Raw genomic sequence first — 16,726 nt, forward strand, 5'->3', positions numbered from 1 at the left:
CTCTTCCTGAAACGAGCCCTTCTGTTGATGGGTAGTCTATACCAGTGTTTCCCAGCTGGTGGGTCATGGCCCAAAAATGGGTCCCGGGTCCATTCCTAATGGACTGCAAGTGACTTACAAACATATCTAATATGAAAAAACACACTGTATTTTAAAGTACAGCGAATTTCTGGCACAGAGTTTTTATTTTGAAGTGCAGTTCCTGCTAGCCTGGAAATCCAGACTCAAATCTAGAAAGAATTTGAGTCTGGCCCTCAACGATACACCCTTCCTACCCAAGGGGCAGCACTAACTGAGGCATATTAAATGCCGCTGCATGCAATTGGATAGCACGATAGCCAATCAGAGCAAAAACAAGGTGATGTATTCATTGCAGTTAGCCCCCTTGGTTTGCCGACCAGTGGGGCTAACTGATTTATTTTTATCAATTTGCCGTATCCTGTCGGCAAAATGGCAAAAACGTCCTTCCTGGAAGCGAAGGCTTCTAGGGCAGTATTCTGTTCCTCTCTCAAGGAAAAAGATAGGTGTTCTTCCAAAGCTAAATTGAATGGACGCGGCCCTTCAGCAGCTGCCATCTTGGCTGTTTACTTTTCGACTCCTATGGCACTGCGCTGTCCTCATAATGTTACGCCCGCCCAGAGCCTGCCTCTGTCAGATAGACTGATCTGATTAGTCCGATGGCGATTCAACGGGCTCTGCTCGTCGGGGCCAGATCCCCATGCAGAGCAAATTCGAATTTGCTAGGGGCGGGGCATCTGGATTTCCAGGTTAGTTTCCTGCTGTAGAGTGAGGGAACAATGAACAGCTACTTGACGACATGGCCAAATGCAAGTATGATGCTGAATGTGTTAAACTGTGTGGACCTTGAACTAATGACTAAGGAGAAATCTGGACCAGTGGCTAGACCAGTTGGGAACCAATGGTCTACAACTACATCCAGAAGGAAGGGGAATAAAGTACTGGTTGAGTGGATCATCTGGGTCATGAGTGACTATGAGTGCTTTGCGGATCACAGATGAAGTGATACAGTCAGATAGGTTAGGAGTAGGGATACCTATGAGTTTGCAGGCTAAATGAGTTATCTTTAGAAGTTTAGTTTAAAAGTTGAAAGAAAAGAAAATTTAAAGTTAATTTAAGTCCCTCTTCACCACCACAGCCCTAGAGTAACACAAAACAAATATCAAACAGGCTTTCAAAAGGTAAAATTAATCAAAGTGTTGAGAATGAAAAAGTTATTACAAAATTTTACAATAGGTTACTAGTCAGTAGTGTCTGCTTCATCGTCTCCTCCATCATTATACTTGTCAGTCAAACTGAAATAGAACAACTATAAAGTTGATCTTTTAAATGTGGCCTATTACATCTTTGAGTGGTTTTGAAAACCACTTTACAGAGACTTGAAACAAGCTTGAGAAAGCTGATCCATCACCATGTGCAATTTGTTGCCTGTGAAAGTTTCATAATCAGTGCTGCGGTTGCAAACAGAGAGTGTTTTTGAAATTCTCCTTGAATTGTTTGTGTGTTCTCTGTAAGATTTGGCAGTTGAACAACAACTTCTTAAGTGCGAGAATTGGCCGAGTTCACACATTGCCCCTTTTTAATGTTTGCTTTTTGGTGTTCTGGATTTGTCAGCAAGGAGAGCTTTAAAAATGGCTCTCTGCTCACTGTGGCATAACTGCACAATGAAAACAAAACTTTCCCAAGAAAGACATAAAAGTGACAAAATGCTCGCTGTGATAGTAAAAATGCTAAAACATGCAAAAGCACCTGTAGGGTCATTTGTGGCTTTTAGTTTCACTGACGCATCACAAAAATTGGTCATTTGCGGAGCTCCTCTCTTTTCTGCTATGGATGTTAGGTAGCAGAATACAAATGAGGTGTTTAAACTAATATATTGCACACTTGGACACACACCTCCGCCGACTCTCACAGATACCGACACACACGTTAATAATGCATTTCGACCAAGTGCATCGGGGAGTGTATATTGAGTTACAATGCAAAGCACTCAGCTACAAACTTAATTTAATTTTTAAGTCTTTGTATCCACATGTTTGCCTGTGTGTGTGTGTGTGTGTGTGTGTGTGTGTGTGTGTGTGTGTGTCTGTGAAAGATGTAGAGGATGTCATAACAGAGGAGACAGGGGATCAGATTAGGGAGCTGTGCACATCTGTCAGCATGCAGCCATCTTCAACACCATTAGATTAGAGCTAATGAAGACACTGTGTGCATGTGTCTGTGTATTTGTTAGTTTGGGAAACACACACACAAACATGCACACAGACAAGCAGTGTTCCAAGTGGAAATAAACAAGGACCGGTGCTCCCCTTATGCACATGTTGGTGTGTGTATCAGGGTGGGGACTGGGAACCAAAAGACTTGTTTCACGAGTCAGTTTGCTAGTGGCAGGTAAACTACTCTTAAAAGAACTTAAGAGAAATGGTCATCTCATCACTGACATGCAGGTTTTGCTGAAGCTAACATTATTTTAACGGCCTCTTCGCTGCTAAAAGGTGCATCGCGGCCTGTGTTTAGCAACGTAGAATTTGACTGTTAAAGTTCTGTTGTGTCACCTTCTTTCTCTGATGATGTTCCCTTTGTGTTGCCGTTTCGTAGACAGGCTAACATCAATTGTAATGTAATGTAACTTAGGCCTACAGCCCAGTGGTTCCCAAGTTACATATTTTATGGATATTCATATTATATTCAGCGCATAACATAAACATCACAGAATGGCTAATAAATTATTCAAGTAATTCAAATAGTGTACGTGATAACGTGGAAACCAGGGTTGCCCCCGACTAAGAATTTTCCTAGTCGACCAATAGTCATCATTTAGGACCATTAGTCAACTAGTCACCTGCATGTTTAAGATATTAATTTAATTATTAAATGATATATTTTGGGCGGAGCAACACAATGGTTTGAGTTGAAGGTGTGAGAAAGAATAGTATCAGTAAGATTGTTAACACTGTGCTACATTACAGAGAAATACAAACCGTACTAATGAACCTTCATTAATATAGACCTATATTTTATCTACAAGTGCATGTCACACACTGAGCGAGCCGCCTGTTAATGGCGCTGTCGGCAAAGCAGTAATGATTGTGCTAAGTGGCTAATGGGCATGTGGCTACTTCCATGTTTCAGATGATACGTTATGTTTGTAGTCGACCAATGAAGATGAGTTTACATATCACCTTGGGTTCGTCCTTCACTTTCTCAAAATGATCCCACACTTTGGATTTCCTGCCCGACATGTTATTAACTAGCCTGTGGAATAACCGCAGGTACCAGCCCTGGAAATTAGGGGCTGTACACATGCCGTGTCTTTAACCCCATGGAAACGTGAGGTCGGGCGCTGGGCGCTACTCCTTTTTTTTGAGGCAGGTGTCAGGTTGCAGAGTGCAGAGCTGATCTTCTTCCAGGTGCTGTTTATAAGTGTGTAGGCCTATCGTCCGTGGGACAGATGTAAAGCTGTGGGTAGCTCTGCACTAACATAATCGCCTTTTCTGTATTTACCAAAGAAGGGACATAAATCAGTCGACTGTGATTGTTTTGTAAAGTGGCAACTTTATGTGTCTGTCCTTTTAGATTAAATTCCCACATGGTCCGCTCACATAGGTTTTGATTTATTTTGACAAGGCACAGCGCCTACAATTTGGTCAACTTACATTTGGTCGACTATTAGGGGGCAACCCTTGTGTAAACAAACAATTTTGAGCAGATTTTTTGTGATTACTGCATCAGAGATGAGTTTTTCTGATATTTTTATGAACTTGTATATGCTTATCTGTCATTTATTTTTTAACAATCACTTGGTAGTCTTCTTGTTTGACTAATTCAGTGTTTATATCTCCCCGACACTTGGCCATTGCTCTGTTAGCTATTTGGTTGTTTTAACTCTGTACTTTTCTAATGCAGGATGAGGCTGTTTAGCAGAGAGTGGAAGCCCTGTTAATACAGCTTGTGTTATGCAGGTCTTCACCGTGCCCTTATCCTGAGAGATTTTTTTTTTTTTAAGTTTATAGTATTATTATATTATATTTTGAAGTACAGTGAATTTCCAGCACAAAGCTCATATTTTCAAGTCCATTTCCTGCAGTAGAGTGAGTGGATAACGGACAGCTACTTCACAGAGACAGCAAACTAGCTTGTCGCCATGGCCAAAAGCAGTTATGACGCTGTATGTGTTAAACTGTGTGGACTTTGAACCAATGACTAAGAAATCTGGACCCCATGGCTGGACCAGTTGGGAACCACTGTCCTACATAATAATCTTAACTTTAGAAATTTTATTCAGTTTTCTCCACAGAAAAATGAATCAAATGCTGACATACAGCTCTATTGCATACATATGCATATATACACAATATGCAACCCTCAGTGGAGCCTTTGCAACCCCTAATGGGAGTTGGGACCCCCAGGTTGGTAACCAGTGGACACACCGATAAACAGAGAGGAGCGGGCAGGCAAGAACGGAAACAGTTGAGAATCACGTACTGCCGCCTGGGTAGCCTACGTAGTGCTCCCAGTGCCTCCTGGGTAATGCAGTTTGTTTAGGATCACTATGAATCACCCAGAGAACCTGATATGCTGAGGGCATTAAAGAGTAACGGCAGAGAAGTGCCGGTGCACAGGAAAAAGTTCCGGTACACCAAAGAGTGAAATGTAGAGGTGTCAGTACAGAGTACCAGTGAGTACCGGCCCACTTTGAGCACTGCACACAGGAGGAGAGAGGGTGAAGAGAGACAGAGAGGGAAAGAGAGAGACTGCCTGGAACTGATTCCTTGCTCTGACATCAGCTGCTCAGGTCTCGTAAATCACGTAGGGTTCCTGGGGATCGATTAAAAGCAGCATGGCAAAGATTGGTAATGGAGACGTGGCGTGCAGCCCGATAGAAAGACCCAGCGGACTGAAATATACAGGGAATTATAACTTTCATAAATAAACAGAATATTAGTGTGGGAGCAAATGGTGAGAAGTGCAACTATGGCAAGAAGACGGGGTGGGAGAGTGCAAGAGAAAGAGCAAGGGGAGAGCGTTATAGAAAGGGAGAGAGAGCGATCTTTCCTCCATGCTGCTTCAGCCTTCCTTTCAAATTAGAACAGCCCCGTCTCCTGAGAATGTGACATTTTCACGGAGCAAGCGAGGGAGAGATGGAGGTTCAGAGAAGGGTGGGGGGCGGGGGGGAGGTGGAAGACAAATGGGGAAGGGGGGCAGAGAGGCGACTGCAGGTTCTCAGAAGCGGTAAGATGGAAGAATAGAGGGAGAATCAGAAAGAAAGGAGGCGGCGAGAGGGAAAGAGAGGGAGAGTCTGGATGCAGGGCTTCACTCGGTAGTGTTAGGGATGGATGGAGAGAATGATGAGAAGGGAGGAGTGTGTGCGGGGGTTATTAGTCCACCCTCCAGAGGCTACTAATGCACTGACCTTCATTAACTCGCATTACTGTCGGTGTGTGTGACTGCGTGTGCGAGTGTGCAACTCTCTTTAGTTAACACTCATTACAGAGTCTTTGTTTAAAGGCCAGTAAACTAATGAAGTCATTAAATAAGTGGAGAAAATCCTGATTCAAGCATTGAAACCAGAGACTGAGGTAACTTTAAGGACAGGAACAGCCACTGGAACACTTAGTACACGGGGAAAAACAGAACGAACTAATGAACGCGCTGTAACAGCATGTTGGCGACTGCCATTGTCGAGCCATAGGATGAGCACTGATGAGTACACACAGCACTCATGATAGTTCTCCGAGGAACCAGAGTTCACCTCAATATACAGCAGAGAGACATGAGAGCTGAAGCAGAGACAGCAGCTGTTTATTTGTACTCGTGCAGGCTGGGGATAGACGTACCTGATACACTGATTGTGTCACTAATGTTCTTATCTATCTATCTATCTATCTATCTATCTGTCTATCTGTCTTGTCTGTGTGTCTGCAGGCTCTCCTCGATACTCAGAAACAGCTTCGTTCTCAGATCTCCAACTTTACCTTCAACCTCGGCTTCTCTGGGAAGTTCTACCACACAGGTGTGTTTTTATTTATTACGCTTTCCATTCAAACATGCATACCAGTGCCAGGCATACACAGTACTATAACAAATATAAATAACATGACTTGTTTTAATAATCTAGACTGATGTTTTGTATGAATGATTCAGACATCACATATTTAATTCCATTGGGTTTATGTAGATGCTTAAAATGCCAATTCTTAAAATGTGCTTTTGGGGTAAAGTTGTTAAGAGCTATATTTATTTATTTATTGTTCACACATAAGACTGCATAAAATCCAGGTGATGGAAAACAAGAAGTGGGACAGGAGAGGTCAAGAAGCCACTGGCTTATACGACGGGCCACCCCTCAACTTAAGGCGAAAAACAAACAATAACGAAGGAAGGAAGGAAGAAAAAAATAAACCAAGCTAACATAACATAACATAATTTAGAAAAATACAACGAGAAGCACACAAAATGAGTGGAAAAAGATCAGAAAAAAATATACATATACATACATACATATGTATGTACCTACACAACCATGTCAAGAAATAATTAGACATCTTGAATCTAAATGTAATGATGAATGGTAATTATAATTTCCTTTTATAATTAAAAGGATAATGAGCTCTTGATAAGGAGTGCCTTCGCATTCTGTATCTGTACCGACGATATCGTAGGTAATGCAGGTTATGTTTCACCAAGCTATATGTGTGTGTCTCAAAAAAATGAACGGTAGTTAAATGTTTTTTTTTCACTTAAACCTTCGACATGCCAAAGGTCATGCACAAATCTTGTGGATCTAAACATCCTCAAGTGTTGTTTTTTTGGTTTTGTGATGAAGTGTAAGGATGATGCAACTATTTTTTTTAATATAATTCAGGTTTTCATTGGTTTGAAAGGCTCGCAACATGGTGTACGTATATTCTTTTCCAGGGATACAAGAATACAAGGCACATATTTTTTTATAATGTGGAGGTGGACTCCAGTACATAAAGAAAAACTAACAAATAAGTTCAGAAGGACTCTACAAGGTCACATAATCATATAATAAATTCATGATTATATAGGCTTATCTTCCATTCAGACATGAATCCCAAGGTGATACTCCTTTCTCCTGATCGCCATTTATTCTACTTCATAAGGTGCTATTTCCACCATTTCATTCACCCATTCTTTCAATTCTGGGGCCTTTGCTGTCTTCCTGTGTTTTAGAATAACTCAACAGACGGTTATTAGACCCGTGATTAAGCTATGTTTTAAAAATTTCACATTAACATTTGTTTGCACCTAGCACAATCCATCAACTGAAAAACAATCGTCATACAAATCAGTTGACATAATATAACATGATCTTTATGATTTATTTTTAGATGCTACTCAGTGTCAATCTGAGTAAACAAGATTAGCTTATTGTTACTACATTATAAATAAATCTAAATGATTGCCTTAGGGCTGGGCGAAATACAGGTATATTGACATTGTGATATGAGACTAGATACTGTCTTAGATTTTGTACCAAAAATATTTTTAAAAGACTATTGCACGCAAAGTCAGCAGCAAATAAACAACCAAATATAATTTAATAAAGAAAGGATGAACTTGCAGCACAGTGGTCATCACTGAAAAGAATATTTTTATCTCATACAATCTGTAGATACTTAGTTATGGAGTGATATTAATCAAGGCATATATGTGTGATATGGTGACATAGCGCTGTGCGTTGAGCTCTGTTGTGGTTCCAAGGGTGTATTTTATTGATTTTCTAGTTAAACTGTATAAATCTGCAGCTAGAGAACAAAGGAACACTGAAAGGAAAAACATGTGGTGGGACTGAACCTAATTATAATTACAAGACATCTGATGCAGAATAGAACATAATTTACCACAGCATCTATTATTGCTATGTATGACTTTCCATCACCATGGTATCAGACTGCCATCTTATTTAGCAATGTGACCTTAAAACAACCTAGTTGCTTGGCGATACTCTTACCTTAATTGGGCGAGAAGTTTTATAAAGCAACAATTTTCAAATGTACTCTGAATCCTCATGAAGCATCCAGTTATACATCTTGTTTCCTTGTCCTTTTGTCCTTGTGTGCGCGCGCGGGTGTGTGTGTGTTTTTGTGCGTGCAGGCACGGTGGAGGAGGACGAGGGAGACGATTTACTACTTAAGTATGTGGATGAGTTCTGGTGGTTCCCCCACATGTGGAGCCACATGCAGCCTCACCTCTTCCACAACGAGTCCTCACTGCTGGAGCAGATGGTCCTCAACAAGGAGTTCGCCCTGGTGAGATGGATGCACACGCATGCACCGCACGCATGCACACACGTTTCTTGCAGCTGCCTGTTCTGCTTTAGCTTCTTTTCTTCTTGTGCGTCCTTTTAATCATGCTCGCTTCCCGTGATTACATTTTCTTCAAGGACGTCTGTTACTGTTAGTGATTGTTATTTCTTTTGCCGCAGCAGATTGCACGCACGGTGTTTGCAGGTCAAAGCGCTAGAGTAGAATAATACAACACAAAGAACACAGCGTATGTTACATGTAACATGCTTTACAGGAAACAAAATGTCTGCCTTGTTTGCCTTGTTACGCTTATTTAAAACATTTGTGTGACTTTACGCCACCACAGGAAATAGAAATAGATACTGTAAGGCGGGATAATGTCATTTGTCTTTCATGTTGTTCGGTTTAAAGGTATACTATGCAGGATTGTTGGTAAAGGCACTTGCCAACAGAAGTCAAAGTTATATCCAACCCCAGATTCACTCTTCTTTGGCTTTTTGTTTCACTATATTTGTTCCGAACACAAAAAACAAGAAGATATTAAGAAAATACAGGCAGAGGGCAGAGTCTAATAAATGATAATTAAATGACAATCTTAGCCCTCGACTAAGAATTTTCCTAGCTGACCAATAGTCGTCATTTACGACCATTAGACGACTAGTCGCCCGCATGTTTACGATATTAATTTAATTATTAAATGATATATTTTGGGTGGGGCAACACAATGGTTTGAGTTGAAGGTGTGAGAAAGAATAGTATCAGTAACATTGTTAACACTGTGCTACATTACAGAGAAATACAAACCGTACTAATGAACCTTCATTAATATAGGCCTATATTTTATCTACAAGTGCACGTCACACACTGAGTGAGCCGCCTGTTAATGACGCTGTGGGCAAAGCAGTAATGATTGTGCTAAGTGGCTAATGGGCATGTAGCTACTTCCATGTTTCAGATGATACGTCATGTTTGTAGTTGACCAATGAAGATGAGTTTACATATCACCTTGGGTTCGTCCTTCACCTTCTCAAAATGATCCCACACTTTGGATTTCCTGCCCGACATGTTATTAACTAGCCTGTGGAATAACCACAGGTACCAGCCCTGGAAATTAGGGGCCGTACATGTACCATGTCTTTAACCTCCTAGAAAACAAGAGGTCAGGCGCTACTCTTGTGCAGAGCTGATCTTCTTCCAGGTGCTGTTTAAAAGTGTGTAGGCCTATCGTCAGTGGGACAGATGTAAAGCTCTGGGTAGCCCTGCACTAACATGATCAACTTTTCCGTATTTATCAGACTGAATATTTACAGAAGAAGGGAAAGATATCTGTTGGCTGTGATTGGTTTGTAACATGACTCCTGTCTGACTGCTGAGCGTGGCCTCTTCCTGTGTCTGTCCTTTTCAAATTAAATTCCTACATGGTCCAGTCATGTAGGGTGCAACTACTAATAGAGTTTCACGTTTACTTTTTTTTTCTTTTTTGTGCGACTAAGCGACCAATTACATCTTGCCGATGAATGACCTTTCTGGTCAACTATTAAAGGGCAGCCCTAATATCTATAGAAAAGCTGAAGACTGAACATTTTTTGAGGCTAGGGTAGAGTGTCTTGCTCTCGTCTGTCATCTCCTCCGACACAGTTTTGTGTGGCAGTAATAGACACACACTGCTGTAGTTGCTAGCCAGTTATTGCACCACAACATCACCTCAGCTGAGCGTGCATATCATGACAGCCCTGTGACAGATGTTGACAGTGAGTGTTTTGCAGATGTGCTCAATATGAATATGTCTTTGTTATGTTAATTGAAAACATAATCAGGGTAAAATTATACTTCCTGCAGAACATACTCGCGAGGGCTAATTACATGCATATGAACATATTTTTAAGAGGCAGGGTTGGGAGAATAGTTGTACCACTTATGTCAGCATGAGCAATAAGAATGCTTTCACAAAATTTACCCTCATGTACTCATTTTCTAAAACCAAATATCCCTGTTGGGGAGTGATGCACTTATTTTGATGGGCACACCTGAGCCCTCTTTAATGTCTTTGGATTAATCTGAAGTCCACAAGGTCGAGCGCTTTTGTTGCCCTGCTCTGCCTTGTTTTCCTGTTTTGTTAGTACGTGTGTGTGTTGAAATGATTTGTATGAGCCTACTGGAGTGCCGTGTCCCACATACAATACGGCGAGGAGAGCTGGTTCATGTTGTTGAAGGTGAATGTGATCATAAAGTGTGATCCCTCACCTCTGTTGTACACACACATATACATACTCCACTCCCTCATCCCCTGACCGCTGATGCTTAGCTTTGACAGTGTGTGTAGGTGTGTGTCAGAGCGAAGGACAACACCATCAGTCTGCAAGATGCACCCAGCAACCATCCACCCTCACACTCCCACATGCTCACACAAACTTTTTTTTTTTTTCTCATTTCCAACCCGAAGGCCAGCATCGTAACAAACACAGCACAAACCGCGCGCTTCTTCGACAAGGTCAGCCTGGTGGGCTTCGTGTGTTTATGTCCTACCGTGTCCTTTGTCAGAGCTGTAAACGTACTGTAACTTCTGTTTATGTATAACCCTCACACATGTGTCTGCCATGTGTATGTATGTCCTCCATCTCCAGGAGCACAACATCCCAGTGGACATGGGCTACGCCGTGGCCCCTCACCACTCAGGTGTCTACCCGGTTCACCTGCAGCTATACAAGGCTTGGAGACGTGTGTGGAACATCCAGGTCACCAGCACTGAGGAGTACCCACACCTGAAGCCTGCCCGCTACCGCAAGGGCTTTATCCACAACAACATCATGGTGAGGAGACGACTTCCTTGATGACATGTCTGTGAAAAGCCTCAGGGGTGCATAAGCAATGCCGCAACAGCACACATGCATAAATGTGCTCATCCACATGCACATCCATAAATGCACTTTGATCAGTTGACACGTTTCTGCACAGACATGAAATCAATTAGTATAGTGTAACATCTGACGAGTTGATCTTACTTAGAACAATCAAGGAAACAGATTGCCTTGAAAAAGGTAAGTAAACATAACTATTAATCTTAAGATATTTTTACTTCGTAACTAATTATTAAATTTACTTAAAAATCAGCCGTATTTACTCAATTTTGTGAAGTTGTGGCAACTTAAGTGACAAGTGAAAATAACTTAATCTTTCTAAGTATTAGTAACATCAGTATACCAAGTTTACTTTACTATATATCTGTGTTCTGCTGGTTGCAAAGTAGTCGGCCATATTTGTATATTCTTTAAATTAGACTAGTTTGGTTTACTGAAGTTGCTGACACTTAGAGAAAATGAGTTAATTGTACTTGTCATTTTCAAGTTTCAGTGACTTACAAAATTAAATTAACACAACTAAATTTTAAGTCAGCTTATCAATTAGACATAACTTAAGATCAATACTTATTGTTACTTTAGTTTCTCAGATGTTTTTGAGTAAGATCAACTTGTTAAGCCACGTTTCCACCAAACACTTTCTGTATGGTACCTTTGGAACCAGAAGTAACCCTTCAGACATGGTGCCCAGACCCTAGTGTTTCCACTGCAAACAGCACTCTTAAATGTGGGCGGGGTTGTTGTCACTCACTGCTACGTCAAGCACTCACTGTATTTCCTCCTTTATCAACCTGCACCTTGTTTATCAACTGCAGAATAAGGAAGCCCAAACACAGTAATAAACATACAAACAAAATAAAACAGGCTGCAGTGAGAGTCTCTCTCGATGGGATATTTAAAAATAGCAGGTTTGTGCATTTAGTCCTTCTCAGGCAAGCTCTGGGGTTTAGTGATGCTGGAGCACACAGGAACGACGCTCCACAATGCTTTCTTTTTTCTTTATAAAAAACACAATCCGGTCGATATTAATATATATTTTTGAACGCTTCAAGATCCATTCATTATTAAAAGTGTGTGTCATCTAAGAGAGACTACAAAAACTTAAGTAATGGTCAAAGTTGTCACATTGAAATTTAAGGTGTGTCGATGGATTCATGTCGTCAACTCATGCATTGAGCAACATAACAAGTTAACGTTCCACCTTAAAAGTTGCTAGCAGTCGGCCTAGTGAAATATTTTTCTCAGACTGCAGCTGCTACAAGAGGCAGCAAAACCTCCTTTCATTTTATCATTTCAGTCTACTGATCTATTTAAAACTCTCCACAGTACGAACAGTGGTTACATGAGCCTCAAAACCAGCCACAACTCAGCCCTGAGCAGAGTGACTGTCCTCTATTGACCAATCAACGGACTGCAGTGTTCACAGCTCCACCTTTTAGTACCAGATCTGTGTGCTAGGTACCCCAACAGAGGGGGGACCAAAAATGGAGACGGTACAGAACGGTTCCATTGGTACCATCCACAACGTTTCATAGTGGAAACAGGAAAAAAAAGCGTACCGAACTGAATGGTACTGCTTGGTGGAAACAGGGCTTTAGATTTACAGTGCACCTTTGGGTGTTCATAATTTAACACCTTTTTCTGGTGGTGTTGTTTAGCTGAATGCCAACATGTCTAATTTCCAAACACATTCTCTGGGCAAACATCTCCGTGATTGTTTAATATTTTTCCTCACTATTTTGTCATTTTCATTTTTTTCCCTTCTTTTTATCTTGCATACGGCCAGATTAGCTGGTGTTTCCACAGCTGGTGGTTGTGGTCCCTAGATAGTCGGTGCTGGCACTGTGTGTAGACATATAAAATATGTTGGCCTGGCAGACAAAGCATAGATGTGTGTGTTTGACAAAAAGAGGTGAGTCAGGTTCGTCTGATAAACGTGATGAATACCACAACAAAGGGCATATTTAGAGATTCCTGTGTGTTATCATGTACTTTTCTTACAACACACACATTGATCATGCAGAGGTTAATGGTCAAATCTAACTCTTATGTTATGTAGTGTCTTTGCCTGTGTCTTTGTTATATAGCATCTTCGCTTAATTCATCAGACTTTAATTAAACCATGAATTGTAAATTCTAAGACACTGAATCAACGCTTCAAAGCAGAATTATTTAGTCACAAGAGTCTGTTTAGATTCTTTTATCTCACTTTGAAAAACTGTTTTTATCTACCGTCTCTGCGTTCAAATAAGTGTTTGCTGAATAGTAAATTGTGTGCTGATTGTTTCTTGCGGTCTTAAACAGAAAATCAATGATGCTGCGCGTGGTTTGTAACCTCTGTGCGTGCACGCGTATGTGTGTGCGTGTGTGCAATATGTATTCTTTGACCTCATCTCACCACAGCTCTATGTTGATTTAATATTTAATGGCTTCCCAAGGCGGCTAAAGGGGGTTAGCTTTTCTGTGTGTATGAGTCCGTGTGCATTTCTATGTTTGTATATGTGCAGGATGTGTACCATAGAATAAGAATCGAGTAATGAGAGTATTTTTACACTTTCATGCTGCGATAAATAATTCATCAGTCACTGTTTGAGACAGCGGTAGAATAAAACTCCTGTCGCCCATTCCACCTAAGCAAGTTGTCTTCGTCCCTCCCTCTGTCTCTCCTCCTCCTCCTCCTCCTCATTCACTTGTCAGTCAGGCTCTTTGTCAGTGTGCACAACTGCTCCCTTATTGACAAAAGAACCAATCACATCTGACACCAAAATTACCAGTCCATGTTGTTCTGCCGTATTTGGCTCTCGAGCAAACAATTTGAACCGACAGCAATGTCAATTTCCTAATCAGTCCTACAAGTCTGCTTTTATTTCTTGACATCTTGTCACAGCGTCATAAAAGACAGCCACTTAATGCTACATCCTTTCAATACAATAACAAGCTGACGCTTTGACAGGCTATAATGTGTTATTATACATTATCACTGGTAAGGTATTGAGAAGCATCAGTGAATCGCTGAATTAGATAACAAGCCATTGAAAAAGAATGCATATTCAACATTGTGCATCACAAAGGAAGACAAAAAACAGGAGAGACAAAGTGGCAGAAAATCAAAAATAAATCTAATTTTTTGTTTTATACAAGAGAGGAAGCTTTTTGGGAAGAAAAAAAAAGCTGAAGAGGAAACAGAGGCTGAAATGAAATTAAATCCCCAGCAAAAATTACTCTCAAGCTTACCATCAACCCAAATGATGGATGCAGCAGTTCTCCGAACATTGCTTTTGAAACTTTTGTTCTTATTGTCTTTCAAATAAAACTTCAGACAGTAGTTCATATTGGATGGATTATACTTATTGTTGGAAATTTTGCCCGTGCACTAAAGTCACACTGATAGGGGAGCACAGACATGCAAAATCAGATCTCATAGACTGAGCTTGGCTCTGCTCTGGTGCGAGATAGTTCAGATGTTTAGTAAAAAGATCACATGGAACACTGTTCAGTACAGTTATTGAATTCTCTGAGCAAAATGCTGTGATGAAATGACCTCCAGGAAGCACAGCTGGACTTCAGGTCTATGAATCAGAATTAGCTACCACTGGTGCCCTGAGAGGTATCCAGTGTATGTTGCATCTAATTCACTCTCCCCTCCAACAGTGTCCCTCAACAACAGTGCAACAGCAGATGGAGATGCCCAGAGATTCTGTTTATTCAAACTTTCATGTCTCCATGTGTGTGCTTTTTGAACTTCTTTTCTACATTAAAAGTGGTCTTTGTCCTCATCCGCAGCAGATGAAGATTATGTGATATGATCAAAAGCTCCACAACAGCCACTAAATGGACCTTGAGATTAGATTTTTATTTATATATATATATATATATTGAGAATGAACTTCAAAACTCAACTTAAAGGTTTAGCGTGTAAGATTTAGTGGCATCTAGTGGTGAGGATTGCACATTGCAACCAGCTGAAACTCCTCCCAGTTGGATTTCCTCCAGTGTTCATTGTTCAGGAGGTTTTTACCAGGGGCCAAATTATCCGGTGACTATCAAGACCAGGTGACTGAAACCAGTTAAAAAACTGAATAAAGCAGTTTCATGTTACGAATCAGTGTCTCTCCTATGCTGTTTGGCACGTCGCAGACGGGCTGCCCACCAAGCACCTGCTAATGTGTACTCACCTCTTTTCTCTGACAACTTAAAGCCGCTACAAGGAACTTTTAACTGGATATGCAAAAGTCTCTCGTTTCTGCTGATGTCTGTGCGTGACCTACAGCAGGAAATGAGACCATTGGTGTGAAGATAAGTTATTTCTATATAGTGTATATCCATACCTTTAGGAAACTGTCTCCGGGTCCACACCAGGTCGCTTCCAGGACAAAGTGATTTACGGCACTCAGACGGCACACTTCATCTTACCTAGCTGCTTACATTTATAGTGACTCTTTATTAATAGTCGCTATTCCTCCTCCTCGACCCGACGTCCGCGGGGAGTTAAAATAGCAGCAATCATCAGGTAAAAGTTCTGTGAAAGCACTGGACTCACCAACAGTCAGCCACGTCTCAGTCACACAGAGAAAACCCAATCCTCAGGAAGTCAGGAAATCCTTCAGGATAAACGTTTTGTTCGCTAGCGATCTAGCATTTACCAGCCCAATCCTGGCAGGAGCTGGCGGGTCCATAGCATTAGCTGTTCGGGAAGCCACAGACAGAGGCCGCAGGTTGTGCAGATTCACCCCGCGCCAGCGGCAGAGCTGGGATCCCCGATAGAAGCGGGTGCAAAGTTTTCCCATCTTGTTGTTTCATTCATCCCCAAAACAAACACATGCACGAGCCAGGTAAGCATCTTTACGACAATATGCGATAGAGCTCATGGGAAATGTAGGCTTCATTCCGGCAAAACACTACGGCTTTTGTCCACAGGGTCACCAAACTCAACTCAAAATGAAAGTTCCTTGTAGGGGCTTTAAGTTCCAGAAGTTCCACGCAAATTATCGGTAGAGGTGTCTTCCTCTCCAAAACAAACAGACTTGGTAAGTTAAACCAGTAAAAACACCAAATAAAGAAAAAAAATCAGTGTCTTTCCGACAATCATCGCAGAGATGCAGAAACAAAATAACCGTATCTAGAGGTAGTGTTCGGTTTGTCTGTTCTGGGCTACTGTAGAAACATGGAGGTGCAACATGGTGGACTCCGTAGATGATGACCCGCTCTCTATTTTGATATAAAAAGCTCATTCTAAGGTAACAAAAAACTCAACGAGTGTTTCTCTCAGGTGGCTAGACACTAAAGAAAACATGCTTATTATATTATATACAATTCCTGCCACTATCTCCCTAAATCCTACACACTGGACCTTTTAAGGGAATGTGAAGCAACAACCTGTTCTCTGAGTGAGTATCAAGATGATGTGAGTTCAGAGTCAAACTCCTCTCTGGAGAGAATTTTACCATCCTAAGGTAACAAAAACACAATTCTTCTTTTCAGGTGATTGTACACTAAAGAAAAAAATAGCTATTAACTTATAGGCCTAAAGTGTACGATTTCATAACATCTCAGCAGACGCCATCTGCTGATGAAGAT

The 16,726-nt window shown here is 41.1% G+C and overlaps 1 protein-coding gene across 5 annotated transcripts in view; it reads left to right on the top strand.

Moving 5' to 3' along the window:
- ndst3 (N-deacetylase/N-sulfotransferase (heparan glucosaminyl) 3) overlaps positions 1–16,726 on the top strand; it is a 59,001-nt gene that overhangs the window by 11,849 nt on the left and 30,426 nt on the right. For all 5 annotated transcript variants that reach the window (XM_049572761.1, XM_049572764.1, XM_049572766.1 and 2 more), the window contains exons 3-5: positions 5,944–6,031; positions 8,140–8,294; positions 10,916–11,101. In XM_049572761.1, the coding sequence (XP_049428718.1) occupies positions 5,944–6,031; positions 8,140–8,294; positions 10,916–11,101 (429 nt within the window). The remainder of the gene's footprint in view (positions 1–5,943; positions 6,032–8,139; positions 8,295–10,915; positions 11,102–16,726) is intronic.

The sequence above is a fragment of the Epinephelus fuscoguttatus genome, linkage group LG3 (assembly GCF_011397635.1).
Source record: "Epinephelus fuscoguttatus linkage group LG3, E.fuscoguttatus.final_Chr_v1".
Classification (NCBI taxonomy): Eukaryota; Metazoa; Chordata; class Actinopteri; order Perciformes; family Serranidae; genus Epinephelus; species Epinephelus fuscoguttatus.